The 26,666-nt window shown below is 37.0% G+C and overlaps 1 protein-coding gene across 2 annotated transcripts in view; it reads right to left on the bottom strand.

Annotated features, from left to right (window-relative positions):
- MIPEP (mitochondrial intermediate peptidase) overlaps positions 1 to 26,666 on the bottom strand; it is a 176,639-nt gene that overhangs the window by 138,199 nt on the left and 11,774 nt on the right. For both annotated transcript variants that reach the window (XM_088793507.1, XM_088793508.1), the window contains exons 5-7: positions 19,082 to 19,145; positions 14,852 to 15,034; positions 14,161 to 14,317 (exon numbers count right to left, since the gene is read on the bottom strand). In XM_088793507.1, coding sequence (XP_088649633.1) covers positions 14,161 to 14,317; positions 14,852 to 15,034; positions 19,082 to 19,145 — 404 coding nt within the window. The remainder of the gene's footprint in view (positions 1 to 14,160; positions 14,318 to 14,851; positions 15,035 to 19,081; positions 19,146 to 26,666) is intronic.

Below are 26,666 nucleotides of genomic sequence, written 5' to 3'. Positions count from 1 at the left end.
ACATATTTGTTAAAATTATAATGTGATGATCATAATTATACACTACAATACCGTTAAAGTGATGATTTTCAAAGGAAGCAAGGTTACTAACAAATACTAGGCACATAATAAATATTTCCAGGTGATGGTAATCTCTTTATCAGAAAAACAAATTAAACTGACACAGGAATAACCAAAGCCTTAGATTACACTGCAAAACGAAAAGAGTTAATGGGAGGCTAAAGAAAAAAATTGAAAATTTCAAATGTATAAGAAAAAAAGTTTCTTAGACGTCTAATTTTTCTGAGTTTTAAAGAGTAGTTAGGGCTCTAATTGATAATATCAATACAATTTACAAGCATGATTCACTGAAAATTAGATTTTAAAAATCAATGTTTTTCAGGGTAACTATTTTTACTTTTATATACAGCTGCAGGATATTCTATTCGGAACCAATACCAAAAGAATACATAGCAAAATTAGGACATTAAAACTTCAAGCTCTGTTAGAATTTTTTAAAGTTCTTCAGCTGTAAATCTTAGTATTTTACAAACCCATAAAGGACATACTGTACTGTGTAATCATCATTATTCCCCATGATAGGAAAGTTTTCATGTGTATTTTTGAATTTAGCACTTTCTGCCATTGACTTATGTGTACAGAGCTCATATGTATTTTAGAGTTTGCCACAAACATTGTTTTTATATGTTCCAGATGATCTTTTATATGGTTTTAAGTTTCTTGCCCTCTTCAATTGAGGTTATCTCCTTTCTAAGTAAAATAAAAGGCTAAGAAAAGAATGGAGGTTAACTGAAACCAAGAAGCCATGGGGTTTCTTGTCACTGTCACTACTAAGCACAAGCCTAGTACAAAGTAATCCTAAAAACTCTACCCTAAATACCATATTAGATGGTATTAGGAATTTTAGGGGAAAAAAACATTTTTAGTTTAAAATGAAACTTCATTTCAGGATATCATACCAGTTACCAAAGAGAACTGTTTTCAAATAAATATCTGTGTATGCTTATTTCTAAATAACTATTTTTAATAACTTTCACCCATTCTGTTTTTCTAGCTATCTTACAAATGAAAAATTTACCTCAATTAATCTTACTGGAAAATTGTCACATTAAAAAGAATGATTTTGAAACCCCCCAAAATAAATAAATGCCTCACTGGAAAATTATTTTCTAATTCACCTGTCACATGAATGCCCACCTTAACATTTGTTTACCCCCTTTCTACCCTCCTCCTCCTCTCTGCTGAAAGCTCACCGTTCCTCCACTGCCTGTTCTCAAGTTTCACGTCCTTCTTGAAACCTTCAACAGCTACGTTGAAGGTAAGACAAACTTCCTGAACTCCTAAAATCCTATGGCACTGTTTTGTCTACTCATTTGGCACTGAAAAGACACCAACCTGGAGTATTATTTACCTTTATATATACATATCTGAGCTCCCCAACTAAATTTTAAATCATTCAAGGATATAGATCACATCATATGCGACCATGTGCACAATCATTTAATTCCAAACATATCATGTTACCACACTAATCACTTAGTAAGCAATGGTGATTTTCTGATGATATCTGGCATTTATGGCTGCTGGTCTGGTACCCTCCAATCCATGTCACTCAAGCCAATGGTCAATTCCCAACCTTCTTCCGCTTGACTTGCCCTCAGCATCTCAGTCGGCTGATTACTCTTCTCCTTAAGACACTACTTTCAAGATGCTTTCAAACAATATGGCAGAGTAGGTAAACTTTACATGCCTCCTCCAACAACCACATCAAAATTACAACTAAACTAGAGAACAACCATTATTGAGAACTGCCAGAAGTCCTACAAGTGAGGACATACAGAATAGCCATGTGGAGACTGGTAGGAGGGACAGAGCCGCTGATCAGGCTGGTTCTACACCTACGTGTGGTGGTTAAAAATCATAAGGAATATCTCAGCTGTGGAGGTCCCTCCTTAGGAACAAAGAGTCCCACTCCACACCAGGATCCCTAGCCCAGGGTTCCAGTGCTGTGAAGAGAAGTCCCCATAACTTCTGGCTCTGAAAACCAGCCGAGATTGTGGCTGAGACAGAGGGTGGCTGCAGTCACAGGCGTTCCTCTTAAAGGGCCCACACACATACTTACTCGCTGACAGACTCACTCACTCTGAACTCCAGTGCTGGGGCAGCAGCTCAAAAGACACCAGGGACATATGGGAAGGAAATGAATTGTCTGGCTTCAAGGCAAGAGCTGGAGGGGCAGCTTCCTCCCAGACAGAAGTACTGGAAGAAGCCATTGTCCTTTATTGAGCCCTCCCCTGAACCAGGCTCCCATATCTGAGTCTCCACCAACCTGGTTAACACCTTTTGCCCTATACTGGTGATTCCAAGACCCCACCCACCCAACTTGCCAGTCCACCCAAGCTGCTTACAGTGGCTTTCCCATACAAATGACCTATCTTGGCTCATGCTGCAAATTTTCCTAAACTCTCTCAAAGGTTCACAAACCCCAAACAAGCAGCATCTGGCCTCAGCACGCCCCATACCTCTTGCTAAGCAGCCCCAAGCCCAGAACTAGTGGCCACTAGCCTCAGTTTGCAGCTTAGCCTCTCCCAGGTACCGCCAAGCCCACCACAAGTGGCCACCACCTGCAGATTACTTTGTAGCTCATACCAAGTGGCCCCAAGCAGGGCACAGGCAGTGGTTGACCTTGGCCTAAACCAGAGGCTGTCCCAAGAGGCCCCAGAACCAACACACCCGGTGGCCAGCTTCAGACCACACCAAAGCACCAACCAACCACCTTCCGAAATGACACACCCAAAGAGCAGACAGGGCAGGCACCAGAGCCTCACTAAAGTGAATCCTGCTCCACAGGGTTAGCCCCTGCACAACAGCTCCTTCACTGTAGTCATGGCCAGTCCTCACAGCCAGTCAGCCTGTCAATCCCACCCTCTGACATGCCAAAAGCAATCAAGGCTCAACTACAACAAGAGGGCAGAGACAACCCATACAAGAAACACACCTGGAGCACCCAGCTCAGGTGACCAGGGAGTCTGAACCACTGGGCCCCACATGACACCTACTACATAACACCATTCCACCAAGACCAGGAGACATTTTTAGCTCTCCCTAATAAACAGAGATAAACAAAGAGGCAGCCAACGTGAGGAGATAAAGAAACATGTCCCAAATGAAAAACGAAAAAACAAAAAGAAAAACAGAACAAAACTCTAGAAGAAGAACTAAACAAAATGGAGACAAGCAATCTACCAGACTCAGAGTTCCAAACACTGGTTATAAGGATGCCCAATGATTTCAGCAAGAACTTCAACGAAGACATAGGAAACATAAAAATGGAGATAAAAACCATAAAAAAAATCAGAAATAAAGAATACAATAACTGGAGTGAAGAATACATTAGAGGAAATCAACAGTAGATTAGATACAGAGGATCGAATCAGCGATTTAGAAGGTAGCAGAAAACACCCAACCAGAACAGCAAAATTTTTTTTTAATTATTTTAAATGAAGATATTTTAAGGGTCCTCTGAGAAAACCTCAAGTGTACCAACATTCGCATCAGGGGTGACCAGGAGAAGAGAGAGAGCAAGGAATTGAAAAATTATTTAAAGAAATAATGACAGAAAACCTCCCTAACCTGGTGAGGAAAATAGACACTGAAGCCCAAGAAGCACAAACAATCCCAGATAAGATGAACCCAAAGAGGTCTTCACCAAGACACATCACAATTAAAATGTCAAAGATTAAGACAAAGAGAGAATCTTAAAAGCAGCAAGAGAAAAGCAGTTAGTTACCTACATTGGAGCTGATTTCCCATGATTTCTCAAGACTTCCAGCTGATTTCTCAACAGAAACTTCACAGGCCAGAAGGGATTGGCAGGAAATATTCAAAGTGATGAAAAGGAAGGACCTATAACCAAGATTATTCTACCCATCAAAGCTATAATTTAGAATCGAAGGACAGATAAAGAGCTTCCCAGACAAGAAAAAGCTAAAGGAGTTCATCGCCACCAAAGTAGTACAAGAAATGTTAATTTGTAAAGAAGAAAAAGAAATAAAAAATACGAATAAAATGTCAATAACTACAAATCTATCAACAATCACTTTAAATGTAAATGGATTAAATGCTCCAATCAAGACACAGAGTGGCTGAATGGATAAGAAAGCAAGACCCTTACATATGCTGCCTACAAGAGACTCACTTCAGATCAGAAGACACACACAGACTGAAAGTAAAGGAAAAAGTAAATGGAAAAAGATATTCCATGAAAATGGAAATGAAAAAAAAAGCTGGAGTAGCAATACTTACACCAGACAAAATAGACTCTAAAACAAAGTTTGTATAACAAGAGACAAAGAAGGACCAGTAATAGCACCTCTGGGTATTTATCTGAAGAAACCCAAAACACTAATTCAAAAAGACATATGCATCTATATGTTCATTTGCAGCATTATTTACAATAGCCAAGATATGGAAGCAACCTAAGTGTCCATCAATATATGGATGGATAAAAAAAGAGGTGGTACATATATATAATGGAATATTACTCAGCCATAAAAAAGAATGAAATCTTGCCATCTGCAGCAACATGAATGGACCTAGTGGGTATTGTGCTGAGTGAAATAAGTCAGACAGAGAAGGGCAAATATCGTATGATTTCAATTACATGTGGAATCTAAAAAACAAAACAAACGAAGAAACAAACTTGTAGATACAGAGAACATTTAAATGGTTACCAGATGGGAAGGGGGTTGGAGGGATGGGTGAAAAAGGGGAAGGGATTAAGAAGTACAAATTGGTAGTCACAAAATAGTCATGGGGATATAAAGTACAGCATAGAGAATATAGTCAATAATATTGTAATAACTATGTATGGTGTCAGGTGGGTACTAGATTTATAGGGGTGATCACTCTGTAAGTTATGGTAAATGTCTAATCACTATGTTATACACCTGAAATTAATATAATGCTGTATATCAACTGCAACTGAAAAATAAAAAAATATTTTAAAAATTAATTAATTCACTTAAATAGACACTGCTTTCGTGTGGCTTCCCGGACCACACACTCTGTTCACTTTCCCCCTCTCTGACTGCTCTTTACTGGTGGCCTTTCCTGGTATCTCCTCATATCTCTGACTTCTTAAGCCTGGAGGGCCCCAGAGCTCAGTCCATGTACGTATGTTCTTTAAGTGCAGTCACTCCCTTGGCTACACTCATGAGACTCTCATACAGTCTCCTGACCTTAAATAAAGCCCCAAATTTATATCTCGAGCTCAGAACACTTTCCTCAGTTCCATAATTGTATATCTGTCTACTCAATGTTGCCACTTGAACACCAACTGGCATCTCACACTTAATTTGAACCAAACCAAGTGCCTGGTCCTCCCAATCTTAGTTAACAGTAACTTACTCTGTCTTTCCAGTTGCTCAGGTCAAAAACCCTGGCTCTCCTTTCAAACTGCTATGTATCCAGAATCTGACCACATCCAGAATCTCCACTGCCATCACCACGTAGGTCAAGCTGCCACCCTTGTCATCATGACTGCAGCAAAACAGTTTTTAAATGGTCTCTCTTCTATCCTTGCTTCTCTGCAGTCTATCTCAACATCAGCAGTACATGACACGCCATTAAAATTTAAGTGACATCATCTCACTTCTGTGCTCAAAAATCCTCCAATAACTTCCCATCTCACTCGAGGAAAAGCGCTACTTAATACAGCCCTTTGTTATACCTGCTTTCACCTTCGACTACTCTCCCCCTCGCTCACTCCACTTTAGCTACTCTGACCTCTGTGCTTTTCCTCAAACATGTCAGGCACTCTTCTGCCTCAAGACCTTTCCACTTGCTGTGCCTCTATCTGGACAACCACAGACTCATTCCACATCTCCTTCAAGTCTATGCTCACATGTCCCGTTCTCAGCGAACCCTTCCCTGACAACTCTGTTTAAAATTGCAAGACCTCCCCTGTACTCTCACATTCCTTATCCCTGCATAACATATCCTCTACTTATTATTTTCTGTTTTCATCCATCTTCCTTACAAGAATATAAAATGCACAAGAGCAGGAATTTGTTTTACACACTGATTGATTTCTAGTGCCTAGAATACTATCTGACATACAGTAAGCAGTCGGCGAATATCTGTTGAACCAATTAACTAAGATAATGTAGATGATGTAACATGAGGCACTAGGTCTCAAGCACTATACAGAAGGCCATGTATTTGGGATATGGGTTTGGATTTCAACTCTACCAGTTTGTAGCAACATAACCTAACCTTGGATTCCTTATCTGTGAAATGAATACAACTATCTACCTCATAAGGCTACAGAGTAAATGAAATAACAGCCTAGAATAAGCACTGAATAACATTATAACCATATATATATATATATATATATATATATATATATATATATATATATATATATGCCATATATATATATACACACACACATATATAACCATATATAATAATCATGTATTGTTTTAACAATCTGGTGACAACAGCAACTAAAGAAAAATACGTGATAATATAATATCTATTTTGGAGCTAAATTATATGAAACAAACTGTGTTTTAAATGTTCAGGGACAAGTGAATCCAAGGGAAGTGAAAAAGTTTAATAGGTTTCAAGAAAGAGACAGGTTTTGAGCTGAGCACTGAAAACCTTGGACAGTATTTTAATAGACTGGGAAGTGGGAGCTGTTTCCATACGGGAAACATGAGCTAAAGAATGAGTGAGACATACCTATGGCTTAACAGAGATCCTTGACAGATCAAGAAAAATAAATGGCCTTTACAAAAAAGTGAGAAACCAGATAGGGTGGATTTATGAAAACTTTGGAGAAGATATGACCTTACTAGAGAGAGGAGGGATAAACATTGAAAGAATAAAGACAGGACGGAATTAAAGATGTGATCTTCCTCCCACAGAGTTCACTTCCAGCGTCCCTTCCCGCCATGAATGGCACGTCCATCCAGATGCACAACCAGAAACCAAAGGGATCCATCACACTGTCTCCTCCATGCTCTCAACCCATCACCGAGTCTTGTAAATTCAACCTCCAAAGCATACCTGAAGTCTGAGCCACCATCACGACCACCTTTATCCTGACTCAGAGTTTCAATTATAGTTGTAATTTAATAAATGCCTTTGGAAAAACTTACTATATAAATTTATATTATTATTGTTGTATAACATTTTCTTTTATACATTATAAATCACAAAGAACTCAACAGATTACAAGGCAAGTTTATCACAAACCCAGGGAAAGATGCTTTTCTACTCACATAGCACAAACCTTCTCAAGGAGCACACCTCTCTGAAAAGGACATTTATAGGACTGCGTGTTTCTGTATGACCCAGACTACATTTAACCTTGACTTCAGCAGAAACATTGATCTTTCATCCTCTCTCATACTAATTCTAACCATTTGGATAGACTGAGCATAGAAACTAGTTGAGTTCAAATGAAAATAACTTAAATTGGCATCAATGAAAATGTAAGTATGGTTTACTCTTAGCAGGCACATGAAGTAAAATACCTTGGATGGACAGAATATATTTCAAATTATTAGCCTATTTAAAAACTGTTCTATCTGAAGATACAGAAAATTCTCAATAAATGGGTCTCTGAGTATATTGAGAACACTAATTTATAGCAACTTAAAATCAGAAGTTCAAGTTTCTGGTCCAGGATGGCGGCACAGGAAGACTCTGAACTCACCTCCTCCCAGAAACGCATCAAATTTACACTTATAGACAGACCAATTCCCCCTGAAGAACTAAGTACTGACTGTACAGCTTCTGCACAACAAACAAGAGACACCACATAGAGATGGGTAGGAGAGATAGAGACACGCGGTACCATGGGAACCCCACCCCCAAGCAGCAACCTCCAATAGGGAGGGATCACTGAGAGTCCAAAACATGGTTACAGGATGCTCACCAGCCCTGGGTACAGCAGAAAAACTGGTTTAAAAGTTACCTAGACAATATGAGAAAAAATCCATGTACTAATCCTACATTCTCTGGCAAATTGGAGGGTAACTGTGAGAACTCTCTCGCTTTCGGAGGAACTGGAGAACGCCATTTAGGGCCCCCCTCTCCCCGTCAGCTGCATGGGCAAAAGCATGATCCAGACATACTAGCCAGCCTACCAAGACCGTCAGAGTGCACACCAGGCCCCCAGTCCACCCCAGCTCCGAAGCTTGCACCCTGGAGTCCCCTCAGCTCCGTGCCCACTCCAACTATTGCTCCAGCCTCTGCAGCTTACCCCAGACTTCCCACAGACCACACCCACTTCAGCTACAGCTCCAGGCCTCAATGAGCTTGCCCCCGAGGCTACCCTTGGCTTGAGCCAATTCTAACTACAACTCCCAATGGCCTCTCAGGTGGCTTGTCCCCCAAATCCCCACAACTTGCACCGCCCTAGCTATAGCTCTGGGCCCATGTGTGGCTTGCTCCTGGGACACCCCATGCCTGAGCCCACTCCAGCTACAGCTCTAACCAGCTTGCCAAGGGGGCGCCTGGGTGGGGCTTGGCCCTCGGGACTCCCTGCAGCCTACGCCTACTCCAGCTCCAACTGGCCCATCAAGAAACCAGACACTGTCTACAGAAGGTAAGTTCCTAGATAGGCCACTCCTTCATGATGGGGAGAGGTTGCTGTTTCACCTAAGTCATATAAATAAACAAAGAGAGACAGCTAAAATGAGGAAACAAAGAAATATGTTCCAAATGAAAGAACAGGACGAAACCCCAGAAAAAGAACTAAGTGAAATGTAGATAAGCAATCTACCTGGAAAAAGTCCAAAACACTGGTTACAGGATGCTCAATGAACTCAGGAAAAGAAAGATAAACTCAGTGAGACCTTCAAAAAAGAGATAAATATATTAAAAAGAACTGAAGAACACAACAACTGAAATGAAAAATACACTACAGGGAATCAATAGCAGATTAGTTGATGCAGAAGGATGAGTCAGCAAGCTGGTAGAGAAGGTACTGGAAATCACACAATTGGATAGTAAAAGGAATTTTAAAAACTAAGGATAGTTTAAGGGGCCTCTGGAACAACATCAAGGATACCAACATTTGCATCACAAAGGGGTTCCAGAAGGAGAAGAGAGAAAGAAGTGGTCTCTCTCATTTGTTGTGCAAAGCTTCCCCAACCTGGTGAAGAAAACAGACATCCAAGTCCAGGAAGCCCAGAGAATCCCAAACAAGGTGATCCCAAAGTGGCCCACACCATGACACATCATAATTAAAATGCCAAAAGTTAAAAGTAAAAAGAGAATCTTAAAATCAGCAAGAAAAAAGCTAGTTACCTACAAGTGATCCCCCTTAAGACTACTGACTGATTTATCAGCAGAAATTTTGCAAGCCGAAAGGGAATGAAATGATATATTTAAATTGATGAAAGGAGAAATCTACAACCAAGAATACTCTATCCAGCAAGATTATCAATCAGAATACAGGAGTTTCCCAGACAAGCAAAAGCTAAAGTTCATCACAAATAAACCAGCTTTACAAGAAATGTTAAAGGGACTTCTTTAAGTGGAAAAGAAAAGACCAAACCAAAAACAAAAAAGAAAATATTGAAAAGAAAAAATGTCACTGATAAAGACAAACATTTAGTAAATAAATGTAGTGGGTCAACCAATAATAAAGCTGGTATGGAGGTTAAAAGACAAAAGTAGTAACACGTGTGTAACTACACTAATGAATTAAGGGGTACACACATACACACACAAAAAATGTAAAATATGATATCAAAAACATAAATGAGGTAGGGGTAAAAAATGTAGTGGTTTTACAATGGATTCAAACTTAAGGGACCATCAACTTAAAATAGACTGCTATAAACATAGCTTGTTATATATGAATCTTATAATAACCACAAACCAAAAAAAAACCTATAATAGATACATAAAGAAAAAAAGAACCGAAACAAATCACCACAGAAAGTCATCAATGTATACAAAAAGAAGAAAGAAACAGAATAACTACAACAACCAGAAAATTAATAAAATGGCAACAAGTACATACTTATCCATAATTACTTTAAATGTCAATGGACTAAATGCTCCAGTCAAAAGCTAGTGGGTAGGCTGAATGGATTAAAAAAAAAGAAAGAAAGAAAAGAAAAACCTCATGCATGAGCTGCTCACAAGAGACTCATTTCAGATCAAAAGACTGACACAGACTCAAAGTGAAGACATGGAAAAAGATACTTCATGCAAACGGAAATGAAAAAAAAGCTAAGGTAGCAATATTTATATCAGATACAGCAGACTTTAAAACAAAGGCTTTAATAAGAGACAAACAAGGGCATTACATAATGTTAAAGGGACCAATCCAACAAGATCAATAACATTTGTAACATCTAGGCACCCAACGTAGAAGCACCTAAATAGATAAAGCAAATATTAACAGGCACAAAGGCAAAGATCAAGTTACAATAATAGTAGGGGACCTATAATATCCCACTTGAATAAACGGATAGATCATCTAGACAGAATACCAACAAGGAAACAGTGGCCTCAAACGACACATTATATCAATGGCAGTAACAGATATTTACAGAACATTACACCCAAACTTAGCAGAATATACATTCTTTTCAAGTACACATGGAACATTTTCCAGGATATACCACATGTTAGACCACAAAACAAGTCTCAGTAAATTTCAGAAGATTGAAATCATATCAAGCATATTCTCCGATCACAAGGGTCTGAAACAAGAAATCAATTACAAGGAGAAGACTGGAAAACACACAAACACGTGGTGGCTAAACAACATGCAACTAAGCAATCAATGGGTTAATTTGGAGACAAATGAAAATGAAACACAATCTTTGGGACACAGGAAAAGCAGTTCTAAGAGGGAAATTCATAGTGATACAGGCTTACCACAACAAACAAGAAGAAAAATTTCAAATAAACAATCTAAACTTATACCTAAAGGAACTGGAAAAAGGACAAAGCCCAAAGTGAGTAGAAGGAAGGAAATAATAAAGATCAAAGCAGGAATAAATAAAATAGACTAAAAAAAAAAAAAGTCAATACAACTAAGAGCTGGTTCTTTGAAAAAGATTAAAAAAAATAAAAAACCAAGATAAACTTTAGTCAGATTTTATCAAGAAGAAGAGAGAGAGGGCCCAAATTAATAAAATCAAAATGAAAAAGGAGAAGTGACAATGGACACCACAGAAATACAAATGGTTGTAAGAGAATTCTATGAACAATTATCTGCCAACAAATGACACAACCTAGAAGAAATGCATAAATTCATAGAAATATGTAATCTGTCAAGACTGAATCAGGAAGAAACAAAAAATCTGACCACAGCAATTACGATAAATGAAATAGAATCAGTAATCAAAAATCTCCCAACAAACAAAGATGGCTTCACAGGTGAATTCTTCAAACATTTAAAGAATGAATGCCTATCCTTCTTCAACTATTTCAAAAAACTGAAGAGAAGGGAAGGCTTCCAAATTCATTCAAGGCCAGCATTACCCTTATATCAAAACCAGACAAAGATATTACCAAACAAGAAAATTACAATCCAACATCCCCCATGAACATAGACACAAAAATCCTTAACAAAATATTACCAAACCAAATTCTGCAATACGTTAAAAATATCATATGCCATGATCAAGTGGGACTTATTCCTGGAATGCAAGGATGGTTCAATATCCACAATTCAATTAATGTGATATACCACATAAACAAAATGAAGGATAAGTTATATGATCATTTCAACAGATGAAGAAAAAGCATTGAAAAAAATTCAACATACATGTATGATAAAAACTCTCAACAAAGGTGGTACAGAAGGAAAATGCCTCAACAAATTAAGGCTATAGATGACAAACTCACACCTAACATCATACTCAATGATGAAATGCTGAACGCTTTTACTCTAAGGTCAGGAACAAGACAAGGAGGCCCATTCTCACCACTCTTATTCAACATAATAGTTGGGAGTCCTGTCCACAACAATCAGATAAGAAGAAATAAAAGATATGCAAATTGGAAAGGAAGAAGTAAAACTGTCACTATTTGTAGACGACATTATACTAGATATAGAAAACCCTAAAGATTCCACCCAAATAAACTATTCGAACCAATGAATGAATTCAGTAAAGCTGCAGAATACAAAATTATTATTCAGAAATCTGTTGTTTCTATACACAAATAATGAACTAGCAGAAAGAGAAATTAAGAAAACAATCCCATTTACAGTTGCATCAAAAAATAAAATAAAATACCTAGGAATAAATTTAACCAAGAGAGTAAAAGACCTGTACTCTAAAAACTATAAGACACTGATGAAACAAATTGAAGAAGACACAATAAATAGAAGCATATACTGTGCTCAAGGATTGGAAGTATTAATATTGTTAAAAGGTCCATACTATCCAAAGCAATCCACAGATTCAATGCAATCCCTCAAAATACCTACAGCATTCTTCACAGAACTAGAACAAATAACCCTACAATTTATGTGGAACCAGAAAAGACACCAAATAGCCACAGCAATCTTGAGAAAGAACAAAGTTGGAGGGATCACACTACCTGCTATTAAACTATACTACAAGGCTATAGTAATCAAAACAGCATGGTACTGGCATAAAAACAGATACATAGATCAGTGGAACAGAATAGAGTCCAGAAATAAACCCATGCCTTTATGGTTAATTAATCAACAACAAAAGCGGGAAGGATATATAATGCAATAAAGGCAGTCTCTGCAATAAGTGGTGTTGGGGAAACTAGACAGAACATGCAACTACACCACTTTCTTACACCACATACAAAAATAAACTCAAAATGGATTAAAAAATTAAATGTAATACTTGAAACCATAAACCTACTAGAAGAAAACATAGGCAATAAACTCTTTGACATCCGTCTTAAGAATCTTTTTAAATATGTCTCCTTGGGCAAAGTCAACAAAAGCAAAAATAAACAAATGAAACAAATCAAACTAAAAAGCTTTTGCAAAGTGAAGGAAACCATTAAGAAGATAAAAAGGCAACCTACTGAATGGGAGAAGATATTTGCAAATGATACATCCGATAAGGGGCTAACATCTAAAATATATAAAGAACTCATACAATTCAACATCAAACAAACAAACAATTCAATTAAAAAAATGGGTAGAGGACCTGAATAGACAGTTCTCTGAAGAAGACATACAGATGGCTAATAAACATGAAAAGATGCTCAAGAACACTAATTATTAGGGAAATGCAAATTAAAACCACAATGACATATCACCTCACACCTGTCAGAATGGCTATCATCAAAAAGACAACAAATAACTAGTGTTGGCGAGGACGTGGAGAAAAGGGAACCCTCGTTCACTGTTGGTGGGATTGCAAGTTGGTGCAGCCACTATGAAAAACAATATGGGCATTCCTCAAAAAATTAAAAATATAACTACTGTATGACCCAGCAAGTCCACTTCTGGGTGTACATCTGAAGAAAATGAAAACAATAATTCAAAAAATATATGCATCCCTATGTTCATAGCAACATTGTTTACAATAGCCAAGATATGAAAGCAACTTAGGTGCCCATTGGTAAATGGATGAAAAAAATGTTGTTCATACATACAATGGAATATTACTCAGTGATAAAAAAGAATAAAATCTTGCCATTTGCAACAACACAGATGGACCTAGACATTATTACATTAACTGAAATAAGTTGGACAGAGAAAGACAAATACTGTGTGATTTCACTTATATGAAGAATCAAAAATCAAAACCAAACAAACAAAATGAAACAAACTCATAGAGAACAAACTGATCTCTATGATCAGTTGCGAGAAGAAAGAGGGTGGGAGAGTTGGACAAAAACGCGTAAGCGGATTAAGAAGTACAAACACCCAGTTATAAAATAAGTCACGGGGATGTAATGTACAGCATAGGGAATAGTCAATAATATTGTAATAATTATATGTGGTCACAGGGGGTTACTTGACCCACTGTGGTAATCACTTTGTAACGTATATAAACGTTGAATCACTATGTTGTACAACTGAAGCTCATATAATATGGTATATTAACCACAATTAAAAATAATTTTTTTAAAAATTTTAAGTCATAAGTCCAGATACATAAAAATCTTATTTTGGCTTACCTGGATTTTTAGCTATTGTTCCTTGAAGAGCTCTGTGGGAATAAGTAGAATACCCTACTAACTTTGCCAGAAGATCTCTGCTGCTGAGCAATTCTTCTAAACATCTCAATTGACCAGCATTGGGATAAAGAAAAACTTTATAAGCAGCTTCTCGTACCTATATTTAAACAGCAAATGATAACACATATAAATACCATGACTTGAAATCTTATGCAATAATAATATAGACTAACTGTACCCACTTTATTCTTCAGGTGATCACTGCCATAAAAAATAATGGTTTATACGAGATGAATAAAGCTTTTAGATTCATAAACTAGCATGAACTACAACAACATACTTGACTGGAGTTCTCTGTTATGGAGTATGGCCAGACAAAACTGTACCCAATGTGCACCCTTAACCAGGTGAAGTGAAGACTACAGACATTAAAAATCCAAGCAGTCTAGAATGTCAATCATTGCTGTTATTTACCATACGTTAAAAATGAGTTCTTTGTAAAACATGAATAATTCAACTATTTCATCATTCAAAGCATTTATGGAATTAACAATCCCAAAGTTAAAATTTCAGGACTTAGTAACACCAAAGTATTTTTCATGATATGATTATATTATGACTGAGTTCTGGATTAAAACAGTAGCCGCACACAGATGGGACCTCAACTCTAAAGAGAATGGAGGACACATACCAAGTCATCGGGGGTTTCTGCATGCAGACCGTCAATTATTACATGATCTCCAGCAAGTACAAAGTTCTGGTGAATGTGTTCTGGTAAGAGATGCTTCTCAATCTTGGTGGGAAAGTTGGCTCCCATAAGAAATGTACTGCTCAAATCCAAGATTTTAACATTCAGGTCCACTGCTCTTTTACGCTACATGTGGTGGGGGAGTAAAAGTATTTAAAAAGTAAAATTATTTAAATGTATTTAAAGCAACATTTCACAACTAATTTAACAGATAATCTATAAAGATGGCAAGTCAACATTAGTATTTGAATTATAAGCTAATAAGATATTAAATACATTAAATGAAATGAATATCATTTATGTCCCAAATGTATAACATAAGTAATATATTAATTCTATTTTGATAGACATTAAATATCCAGACAAAAGATTATCCTTATGGTTGTACACTGTTTCTATGCTTTAGGACTTTCATGTCTAGATTATAGAACTAACCTCCGAAAGTAACATCAGGAACCACAGACTCTTCCTGTCTCCCAAAAGACCTCTTGTTAAGTGACTGAGAGAACAGTGAATCTAGTTGAATCCAGTCAATACAATGCTTAAAAGTATTTTTAGACTAAAAAATTAAGTATTTGAAGGGCAGGTGAGGAAACATCAGATAAAAAGATTAGACTGAAAGGATGGAGCGAAAGGAATTAATACAGTGCTGGAGAATATCAGAAGGGGGAACGCACTTTAAAAGTTCTGATTTTGCTTATACTTGAACATCTAGAAAACACAACAGTAGAGTGGTGGGAAGAAATAGACTGGAGCCTGTCAGGTAGGTCCACGTCTTCTCGCTCTGTGCCTGGCCCTCAGATAGCCACTGATGAGGATATGGATGGTGCTGGCACACCTGTGAGGGTTTTACCTTGCAGTCACAACTCTAGGACACACAATGTCCTGAGAAAACATGTATACCGTGTTTCCCCGAAAATAACCCTGGCCAGACAATCAGCTGGAATGTGTCTTTTGGAGCAAAAATTAATATAAGATCTGGTATTATATTATATTATACCTGGTCTTATAGTAGAATAAGACCAAGTCTTATAATAAAGACCCAGTCTTTACTTATTTTATGTAAGACCCAGTAAAATAAGTATAATAGTAAAATAAGACTGTGTGTTATATTAATTTTTGCTCCAAAAGACACATTAGAGCTGATTATCTGGTTAGGTCTTATTTTCGGGGAAACAGTAATCAAAGAGGTGCCACCAATGTTTCAGATGAAACATAAACTACCGTACAGGTCTACTGGAGGACGAAGGATGAATTTTCAGTTATTTGTTACATGAAAACTACACAGGCATCAGGACCTGGGCTCGTGATGGGCTTCAGGTGAAATCATATGCAAGTCTTTCAAGGAAAGGAGTCAATAGCTAGCTATTAACAGATTTCAAACTATACTATCACCCTAAAAAATGATTAAGCAGCACTAATGTTTTTAAAAAATAGATATAAAAGGTGCAGGTGTACACTTGACAAGATACTGAAAAATGAAGTATACATTAAGAACCAAAAATTTTCAATATAGAAAATTCAAACTTCATGGGAAAAATAAGTTTTCAGATATTCTAACATCTTTGTAGTCCAGATTTCTTTGCCTATTGTTTCTGATATGGCTATTTAGCACCACCTAATGGTAACTAGTGGGATAACAAAAAATGGTGAAATACTAATAAATGGAAATTATAGCATGGTTCCAAAATCCTCCCCCAAAGCCTTACTAAAAAAAGTCATAATATTAATTATTTCAAACAATTTATCACCTGTTAAAACACCTCAAAAAATAAAAACTAGGTTTATTTCCTGACTTCACCAGGCGAGTCATTTCATCACCCTGAGATGATTAAGCGTACAGTACTCTGAACTCTAAGAAGTCTATAATATTGCTATTTATTAGATGATTGCTAAAAAAAAAAATACATCCATTAATTTTAAACTTTTAAATTATAGTCAATGAGACCTTTAAAATTAAATAAGAAAAAAACTGAAAGAATATAGAAAGAATATATGCCTGTATAGCTGGTAGATTATGTTGGTGGGTTTATTTCAAGATCTCTCTTTTAAAAAGTGTGACATGTCTTCCTTTTATCGTGTCCTGGAAAAGTGCCTTTAGGAACAGATACAGAAGTTATAAGAGACGACTTTAGCAGCTTTACTTCATTTGTATCTTTAATGTTTGTGGGTTCCCAGGGAGTTACTTGCTAGGTAGGGCAGCTATTCTTATAAAAATATACAAAAGCAGCAAGGTCAATGCTGGTGAAACTGACCTTTACGTATTACTTTGTAGTAAAGTGTCAAAAACATCTTTCATGAAGATTACGTGTAATAATAAAACTTTTCATCTACATTCTCTACTAGCAACCTTATTCCTGAAGATATCAAACTTAATTAGTATTAGTGGACATTATTGTGATTTATTATATTCATTCAATATTTCATTGAGTCCAAAACTGGTATGCATTAAAAACATGACCTACACTCTTTGTCCTTGAGAAGTCTATAATTTTAGATCGGCGATGCAATAATAATAATTGCAATAAAAGGCAGTTAAAGAGAATTGCATACACATGAAGTAAATAAAGTATGAGTGCAGATTAACATAGAATTCCACCTCAAAGATTGATAAAGCTTTGCAGACACCGTGGCCTGAAGGTGAAGCCTTCATGGGAATTTCAGGCAGGCAAACCTGGTGAGAAGACCTGTAGGCAGGGCTAGCTGAACAGGCTCTAAAATCCGTTTGGCATATGTAATAGCCTGCTCCACCTACTAGCTCTGTGACATGGTATAAATCAGAGAACCTCTAGGTGCCTCAGTTTCTTCATCTATAAAACAGAAATAATAGCACTAGCCTCAAAATTGTTATGAAGATCTGATGAGAAATATGTGCAAATGCTTTAAATAGCAAACGTTAAACGCTGTTAATTATGGGTGTCAGGAAGACAAAGGACTTTAGTCTTCCTGGTATTTAGCCCAGGTATTTGGTGGTTAGGATCAAGGTGAGTTGTTTTGGGTATGCAGACAGATGCAGGAGAAACTCTAAAGCAATAATCCAAGGACCTGGTCACTGATTAAGATATTAGAATATTGGGAATGGACAAAATGTAAACTGACTCTAAAATATTATTTGAGTGGTTCAGAGAACGGTGGTATCATTGGTACAAAGAAGTTTTAATGACAACCGGCTAGGAGAGGGGAAACTGTCTGCATTCTAGGCAATGTGAGTTTACAGGATAGCCTATCAGCCTCATGGATGCTGGGAAGGCCTGTCCGGCCTCAGGGTGAGGCCAAGTCATGGGCTGAGCTCTAAAGGCCACATAAACACATCAATGTCTGAGCGGCCCCTGCGCTGCCCAAACCCTGCACCAATCCCAATGACATTATTCTATGTGGTATATGTCCCTAAGACCTGGCCCTCTACTTTTCAAGATACTCTAATAAACTAATCTCTATTATTAGTTAAGTGGCTTTATACTATACTTATTAGGAAAAACATTTTTAAAAAAGCATAACCATAATAGTCTACACTATAGACTAGGAGGGGCGATACTGGGGAACAGGCAGGTCAAGTCACCCCCATTCTTCCAACCTGGAGCTTGATACTGAATCGAGGCACTCAGTTTCTTAGGATGTTGTGTTCTAGAAAGAGTAGCAGCCATGGCTAGAAGTCCTGGGACCCACAGACGGGAACTTGACCAAATCACTTTGTCTTCTTTCCATGTCTCTAAAATGAGGGGTCTAGACAATGTATAAGGCCCCTCTCACCCCAGCTTAAGCGTTGTATAACCCATGCATACTGCTTCCAGAACAAAACTGTGTGGATCTGTCAGAAACACGTGTGATATGAATAAATACACTTATGTAAAGGTCTTAGTGACACTCGTGTGCTTCTATCTCCAGACCTTAATCTTCCATGGTGTCAGCTTTCCTACTCACTCATCCTAACCCCATGATATCTAGAGCATCTCAATGTCTCAAGTCATTTCTTAATTCTGAATTATCGTGAGTGATAGGCCAACTTCCAGAGAGTGCAACATTCAAATACAATCTATAGAAGAATTTCGTGACATAAATGACCTAAGTGGTTTTATAATATGCAAATTGAAAGCATACACAAGGACTGTAGCAACAAAGATACCAAAGAAATATTAATAAAACAAGAGGAGCCAAAAAACAGAAAAGTCTTACCTTTTCTTTGTCTAGGTGGATTCCACTGATTTCGAAATCAAACATAAATAGTTCAGCCACTCGCCTATAAATAAAATGAACCCCAAGTTATAACATGTAATAATAGTTATTAACAGGGGGTGGCTGGTTAGTTCAGTTGGTTAGAGCACGGTGCTCTTAACAACAAGGTTGCCGGTTCGATCCCCACATGGGCCACTATGAGCTGCGCCCTCCACAACTAGATTGAAACAACTACTTGACTTGGAGCTGATGGGGCCTAGAAAAACACACTTAAATAAATACAAGTTTTAATGTAATAATAATAATAAAAATAATAATAATAATAATAATAATAGTTATTAACCAAAAAAAATTTTTTACCAAATTGGGCTTTTTCAACCTGACAAAAAGCCACATTTTTACACACACATACATACACAATTTGTTTGAAATGAGGAGATTTCACATCTTAAAATCAGGCAAACCATCTAGCTGAGTGGGTTTTTACGCTCTCCTTTGGACAATCAGGTATTACTTACAACATGCTAACTACAATAAGCCTTAAACTAAACCAAAGGAATGATGATTATTCTAATGAGGCCAAATTTATCTAATGCTTTTTTTCTACAGGAAGTGGACATCTTTTCAACTGTCCAGCTATCTTTCCTTCAAAAAATATTTACTGCATACTGCATGCAACACAACCAAATTAGTACCTGTGGGACATACACGTGCTGCCTAATCACAACCAGATAAGGCTATATATGTCTAGCTATAATACATTTTATACTTTGCATGTGCATTTAGCAGAACTATACTCTATGCTGCTTGTGGATAAAGACCTTCCTTACATACGCTCCACATGTCATGGTCCCATAGCGGATAAATACTTTGGGGGTTTTTGTTTTGTTTTGTTTTTTTATTGTCATCATTCCTTGAATAAATATTTTTTGAAGGAATGAATGAATGAACACAAGGTAAAGGAAATAATAAATTTCTTCACAGGGATACAAATAAAGTGTTTGGGGAGTTCAAAGAGAGATCATCAAGAATACGCTTTATTCATTTCAGGTGCACAAAACAAAGTAATACTTAGACATTTATCATTTATATCCCTCACACTCTGTCAACCCCCCTCCCCCCATCCACTGTCCCTCTGACATCGCACACAGCCATTACATTTCCACTGTCTCTATTCCTAATGCTGTACTCCGCTTCTTATAATAAATAAATAAATAAATAAACAAACAAACAAATAAACAAACAAACAGAAAAAAATACTAACTTTCTCTGTGCAGTGGAAATTATAGATCACTTTTTTCTTCTTTATATTTTCCTCTATTTCAAATTATCTACAATGAGTATTACTTATATAATCAGAAAACAATTTTTTATTAAATAGATAAAATGACATGTTAAAAAAAAAGAATACACTTTGATGTGTCATTGGTATTTAAAACATCACCTTTTATTCCTGCTTCACTATTAAACAGCAGGCTTCTCATCAGCTTCAACCCACCCTTCTCTTCCCCTTGTGCTTGAGACTTGAAAGGGAGGATTCCTATTTCAAGAATTAGTACTAGTATGCTTTGTAGAGATCAACATTTTTTAATCATCATAAAATGCAGTTGCAAATTTAACAACAGGCCTTAATTTTCCTAACCTTTCCTTAATGTAACAATTTCATCAGAATGTCAAGTATTAGCAACAACAACAACAAAACAATGGAAGAGAAAATTTCTGGATAACATCTGAAGTAAGGGATAACTTTTCATGAAATTTTCTCCTATAATACTTTATATAATACTTAGAAGCACATTTTCCATTGGCATTATAAGCTAATGGATATCATTTATTTTCCCATTAGGTACCAGAGAAATAAAAAATACTGAATTCATAAGATATACGAAATGAAAGAAAATATGTGTCCATTGGAAATAAGACATCATCATGCTGCGCCACAAAAGTATGAGCTGGGACACACAGCTCTGAAAATATATTGGAGAAAAACAAACACATGGTACCTGATCTCCAGGAGATAACAGACCAATATCACCCTTAAACATGACTGACAAATATTGGGGGATCAGGAAACAAGAGTACGAGTTCTGACAATTAAGTTCGCGAACTTGTTGCAATGATGTTACTAACCTCGTGCTGACATCAGAGGGATTATTCATTATGAATTTGTACCAATTGGAAAAACAGTTAACCAAGTTTACTGTTTGGAAGTGCTGAAAATGCCATGTGAAAAAGTTAGATGACCTGAACTTTTTGCCAACAATTCATGGCTCTTGCATCACGACAATGCACCAGCTCACACATCACTGTCTGTGAGGGAGTTTTTAGACAGTAAACTAATAACTGTATTGGAACACTCTCCCTACTCACCTGATCTGGTCTCCAATGATTTCTTTCTTTACCAGAAGACAAAGGAAATATTGAAAGGATTTTTTATATTTATATTTTGATGACATTCAAGACATCAAGGGTAATACAACAACTACTCTGATGGCCATTCCAGAAAAAGAGTTCCAGAATTGCTTTGAAGGGTGGACTAGGCACTGGCGTCAGTGTGTAGCTTCCCAAGGGGAGTACTTCGAAGGTGACCATAGTGATATTCAGCAATGAGGTATGTAGCACTTTTTCTAGGATGAGTTTGCGACCTTAATTGTCAGACCTTCGTATAGGCTACTGTCACCCTTGCCCTGACATATTGCAACCACCCTTAACAGCCTACCTTGCCTCCTGTTCTCCACTCCTGCAAGATCTTTCTCAAGGTCAGAAGTCCTCTGCCTGAATAACCTGGCACCTGATGAAACACCCTGTCCCCTGCGGTGAGATCTCTGAATGCTGTCCTCTACTTCCAACTAAATTAGGAGCCTATGCTGTGGGCTCCAATAGCATTCATGAGTTCCACTTAAAAAACTTAATTAAAAAAAATATTTGATGGGTGAACACAGAATTTTTTAAAAGGTTGTGTTGCGGCCACACGATGGAAAACCATGCAGTGGGAGGCCTTCATCGTGCTGAGCTATAAATGCTTTATATGCGTGTTTAAGTACAAGGAGCAAAAAAGGAACAAAAAAAAATAGCTTCAACCAATGTTTAAATAAGTCAGTATATGTACTGCAAAACATGAAAAACAATTACAATTCACTTTTCATGTAGGAGCGTATTCCTTTATTCTTACGGTACAAACCTGTGAAAGCCACCATGATAATTACTTATTTCAACTCCATCCAAATCCCAATAATTAAAAGCATAAAACAGTTTATACTTGGACAATTTTTCAAAGGCCTTCTATATGAGATTTTCAGTTTTTCTTCCAACTATTAGCAGCTACTTAGAATATTAAACTCTTTGATGCTGTGCCGGAAGCTAACTTTCTTGGCTAATGAGAATTGTTTTCTTTCTTTTTAATCCTGCTGCATGCTTGGAACCAATTTCAAGTGTAACACCTCTTTCTGTTAATATTTTTTTTTTGAACAACTTTTTTTCTAGAATTACACTATGCGGGTATTTGATCTGCTCTTCTGGCTTTCTTGACTTTTCATAATGGACATATTTATATTCCTGATTATTGTGCCAATATACCTTGAATGAACAGAATTAAAGTTTGAAAATTCTGAAAACTCAATAAAACACATTAGTAATTTAGCAATTTACCTTCTTTCTTAAATAAAGTGCTTCTTCCCTCGAGCCCGAAACTGTCCCCATTTTCTCTGCCTCATATTGATCTCCCTTCTAAAGAGTCAACCTAAAAAATATATCATTCTTTTCTAGCAAAGGCAGTTTCTGCTTGTTTTAATAAGAGAAAAGATAGCAGGGGATGATAAATTGGGGATGGGAGATTATTATATAAGTTTATTGAATGACATAAGTTTATGTATAACAGCTATACTGTAGAAAGGTATGAAAAAATTAAAATCACTGATCCCACCAAAGACAATCACTATTAAAATTCTTATATTTCCTTCCAATCTATTTCTTTTTTGTTCTTTCTGTTTTGTTTTGTTTTTAAGGCTCTGAAGAACAAGTTTAATAAATCAGGTTAGAGAAATTAGCACAGTGCCCAGCATGTAGCAGGTACTTGAAAATGTGTGCTGAGTTTCTGAATGGACACAAGGGACACTACATTGGCTCCCTCACTTGAAACATCCTCTGCCCCCAGGTGCCATGCCAGGTAGGCTGGGGATGGGGTGGGGTGGGGGGACACCCAACAGGATCCCTGTCCTGAGAAGCACAGGCTGAAGCAGCAACTTTGGTCTCATGAAGATACTGTCTTGGTGGCATCTAACTTGTGGTGGTCACCAACAAGAATAAAGACCTTCCCCTGGCTTCTGTCCAATCCACTGTCACTGGGTTATAATGCTACACTACTTATCTAGAATAACTGGGCCCTGACTACAAAGATTTCTGTATCATGCTTTTCATTGAAAAATTATATCACATAGAATATTTCTCTGTATCGTTATTCTTCGGAAACATGGTTTTTCATGTTTGTATTGTGTTTTGTCATGTTTGTATTGACTAAAAATGCTTTCAGTTTTCCCCCTCCTGTACACCATGATAAAAATCCTTGTTACATAAACTCTTTATTCTTGTTTGCTTCCTTAGGACAAATTCCAAGAAATTAAAATGATCAAAAGGTACCGTATTTCCCTGAAAATAAGACCGGGTCTTATATTAATTTTTGCTCCAAAAGACACATTAGGGCTTATTTTCAGGGGGTGTCTTAAGATTTTTTTTCATGTACAACAATCTACATTTATTCATTTATTCATGTACAAAAATCTATATTTATTCAAATACAGTCATGTCATTTTCTTCTGGAACATCGTCATAACTCTCCAAATCCTGAATTCCGGCTTGAATTTCTTGCGACTCCATTTCCTGTAGAACCACTGGAGAGTTGGTATTTAGAAAAGTCGATTCGATACCATCAACAAAGGACTTAAATGCAAGTGCATGTTTAATAACTTCAGTATCTTCCAGCTTAAACAGTGTTGTCGATCTTAGAGACAGTTCATGTCGGTAAAGGAAGCCATCCAGCCAGTGTTGTGATGCTTTGAATTCTTCTGGGGATATTTCTAACTGTGCTGCCATTGCAAGGCCAAATGCTTGAGTATCAGCCCTGCGCACAACCAAAGCCTTTGCTCTCCTGTCAGCAATCCAGTCACACATGATGTCTTCCAGCTCAGGAAGTAATGGTGGCCGACCTGATCCACATTTGCGCTTCTTGGCATTTCCCTCGTCCACCTGTTGACTGAGTTTATCGTACTCTGCTCGCCATTTTCACACCATTCGGAGATCCAACTTCTTCTCTTAGCAGAAAGCCGTAAGATTCTTGTCCCGGGAGTCCTCCTCGATTCCTTTCTCGCACTCGACAGAATAGCTCTTTCTTTTTGCACTGATCTTGTGTGGGGATCAAAATACGTATTATTCCCTTTAAATCTACCATTAAATCAAGTGTTAATTGAAGACTTACGAGACAGGAGTGGCAACAAAAGCAACGAAAAATTGTAGGCACCAAAATTCAGCAAACATTTCTTTATTTCACATGAGTGCATTAAGTACGTCCGTTACAACATACAACGCATTGAATTATGAAGATTCATATTAGACACAACCACATCCGCTCGTTATCCAGTGCACATGTTATTCGTGCGTTGTGTCTGTACTCCGATTGGTCATTCGGCAATAAGTCTCGAGTTCATCTGTTTACATAGGCATTCACCATGTCCAAAGGCGCCCACTTGGGTACTTATAAATACTTAATTATAACTTATATTATCATTTATTTTAACTATTAATGTCAATAATATTATTTATTTATATTTAATTATATATTATTATTTTATAATTCAATACATCCGACGTGTGTTGCAACGGACGTACTAAATGCATCCGTATGGCTGACGATCTTAACTGGTGCTTATTTTTGGGATAGGGCTTATATTACGAGCATTCTGAAAAATCACGCTAGGGCTTATTTTCCGGTTAGGTCTTATTTTCAGGGAAATACGGTATGAACTTTGGTATATATTACTAAATTGTCCTCCATAAGATTTATCAATTTATACTTAACTAGAAAGAATTCATTATCCCAAACCATTAAGACATGATTCCTATTATCAACTGATGGGCCCTTTGCTTTACTCTACCTTCTTTTAATGGTGCTACATCCCAATTATTAAATGACAACTATGTGCCAGATACTGACAAAGCATTTTACATTAATTATTTCATTTAAACCTCATAATAACCCTATGAAGTATTTTTTATTCTCTTCTTAGAGGAGAAAACTAAGGCTTGGAGGCCACATCTCCAGCCCCTACTGCCCACTTATCACCTGTGTTACACTTATTATATACAATTGTAAGTTTAATGGCCACCTGTTGCTATCCCTGATTTTGTGAAATAGTTTCCTTTACCCTTTTTTTTTCTATATGAGAATTTCACTTTCTTCTTCTTCTTTTTTTTTTTTTAGTAATTTGCACGGCCTCTTCGCATAGTAAGTACATTAACCTTTTATCATGTAACATTTATCAAGTAACATTTGTCCCTTTGTATATTCTGACTTTGAATGTGGAAGGGTTTGGGCATAGCAAAGTTTGCGGTTTTTATATAACCAAATCAACCTTTCCTTTTGTGGTCTGACTTTGGTGTCATGAGAAGAAAGACATGCCACATTCCAAGATTATCAATACTTTTATGATTTGTTTTTAAAAAATCCTGAAATCTTTAATTAATCTACTTTTTTCCCAAACTAGTTATCCATTGGCCTACCATCATTTATTGAAAACCAAGTCTTTCCCTGACATAAAATGACACTTGTATCACATACTAAATGCAGTTTGATATATATTTGTGCCTGTGTCTGAAATGTCTCTATTCTTTCATTAATCTAATTGACTATTCTGGCATAAATGCTTAAAATACTCTTTTAAATACAGTATTTTTACAATGTCTTACTATCTGACACAAGTCCCTTTTTAGTACTTTTCGTTACCAGATTTCCCCTGCCTATCCTGGCATATTTATTGTCTATGACTTCAAAATCATTTTAAGTAACAACAAAGAAATATTCCTTAGATACAGATTGGATAGTGTTAAACTTACAGACCAGTAGAGAACACTATTGAGCTTTCTTCCTTCTTATCTAAGAGTACAGTACGCTTCTCCACTTAAAAATCATCTTTCATGCTTTCCAGGGGTGTGTGTGTGTGTCTGTATGTGTGTGTGGGTGTGGGTGTGGGTGTGTGTATGTGTGTGTGTGTGTGTGTGTATGTGTGGGTGTGTGTATGTGTATGTGTGTGCGTGTGTGTATGCATGTGTGTATGTGTATGTGTGCATGTGTGTGCATGAGTGTGCGTGTGTGTATGCATGTGTGTATGTGTGTATGTGTATGTGTGTGTGCATGTGTGTGCATGTGTGTGTATATGTGTGTGTGTATGCATGTGTGTATGTGTGTGTGTGTGTGTGTGTGTGTGTGTGTGTGTGTGTGTTGAGGTCTGTAATCCGCCTTCCCAAGTGTATCCCAAGGTGCATTACAGTTTTTGTTGCTCTTGTGAATGTGATCTTCCCTGTATTGTATTTTCTG

The sequence above is a fragment of the Rhinolophus sinicus genome, chromosome 16 (genome assembly GCF_057876585.1).
Source record: "Rhinolophus sinicus isolate RSI-liver-muscle chromosome 16, RSI-T2T, whole genome shotgun sequence".
In the NCBI taxonomy this organism is placed as follows: Eukaryota; Metazoa; Chordata; class Mammalia; order Chiroptera; family Rhinolophidae; genus Rhinolophus; species Rhinolophus sinicus.
This window is presented reverse-complemented; position numbering and strand designations above follow the sequence as displayed.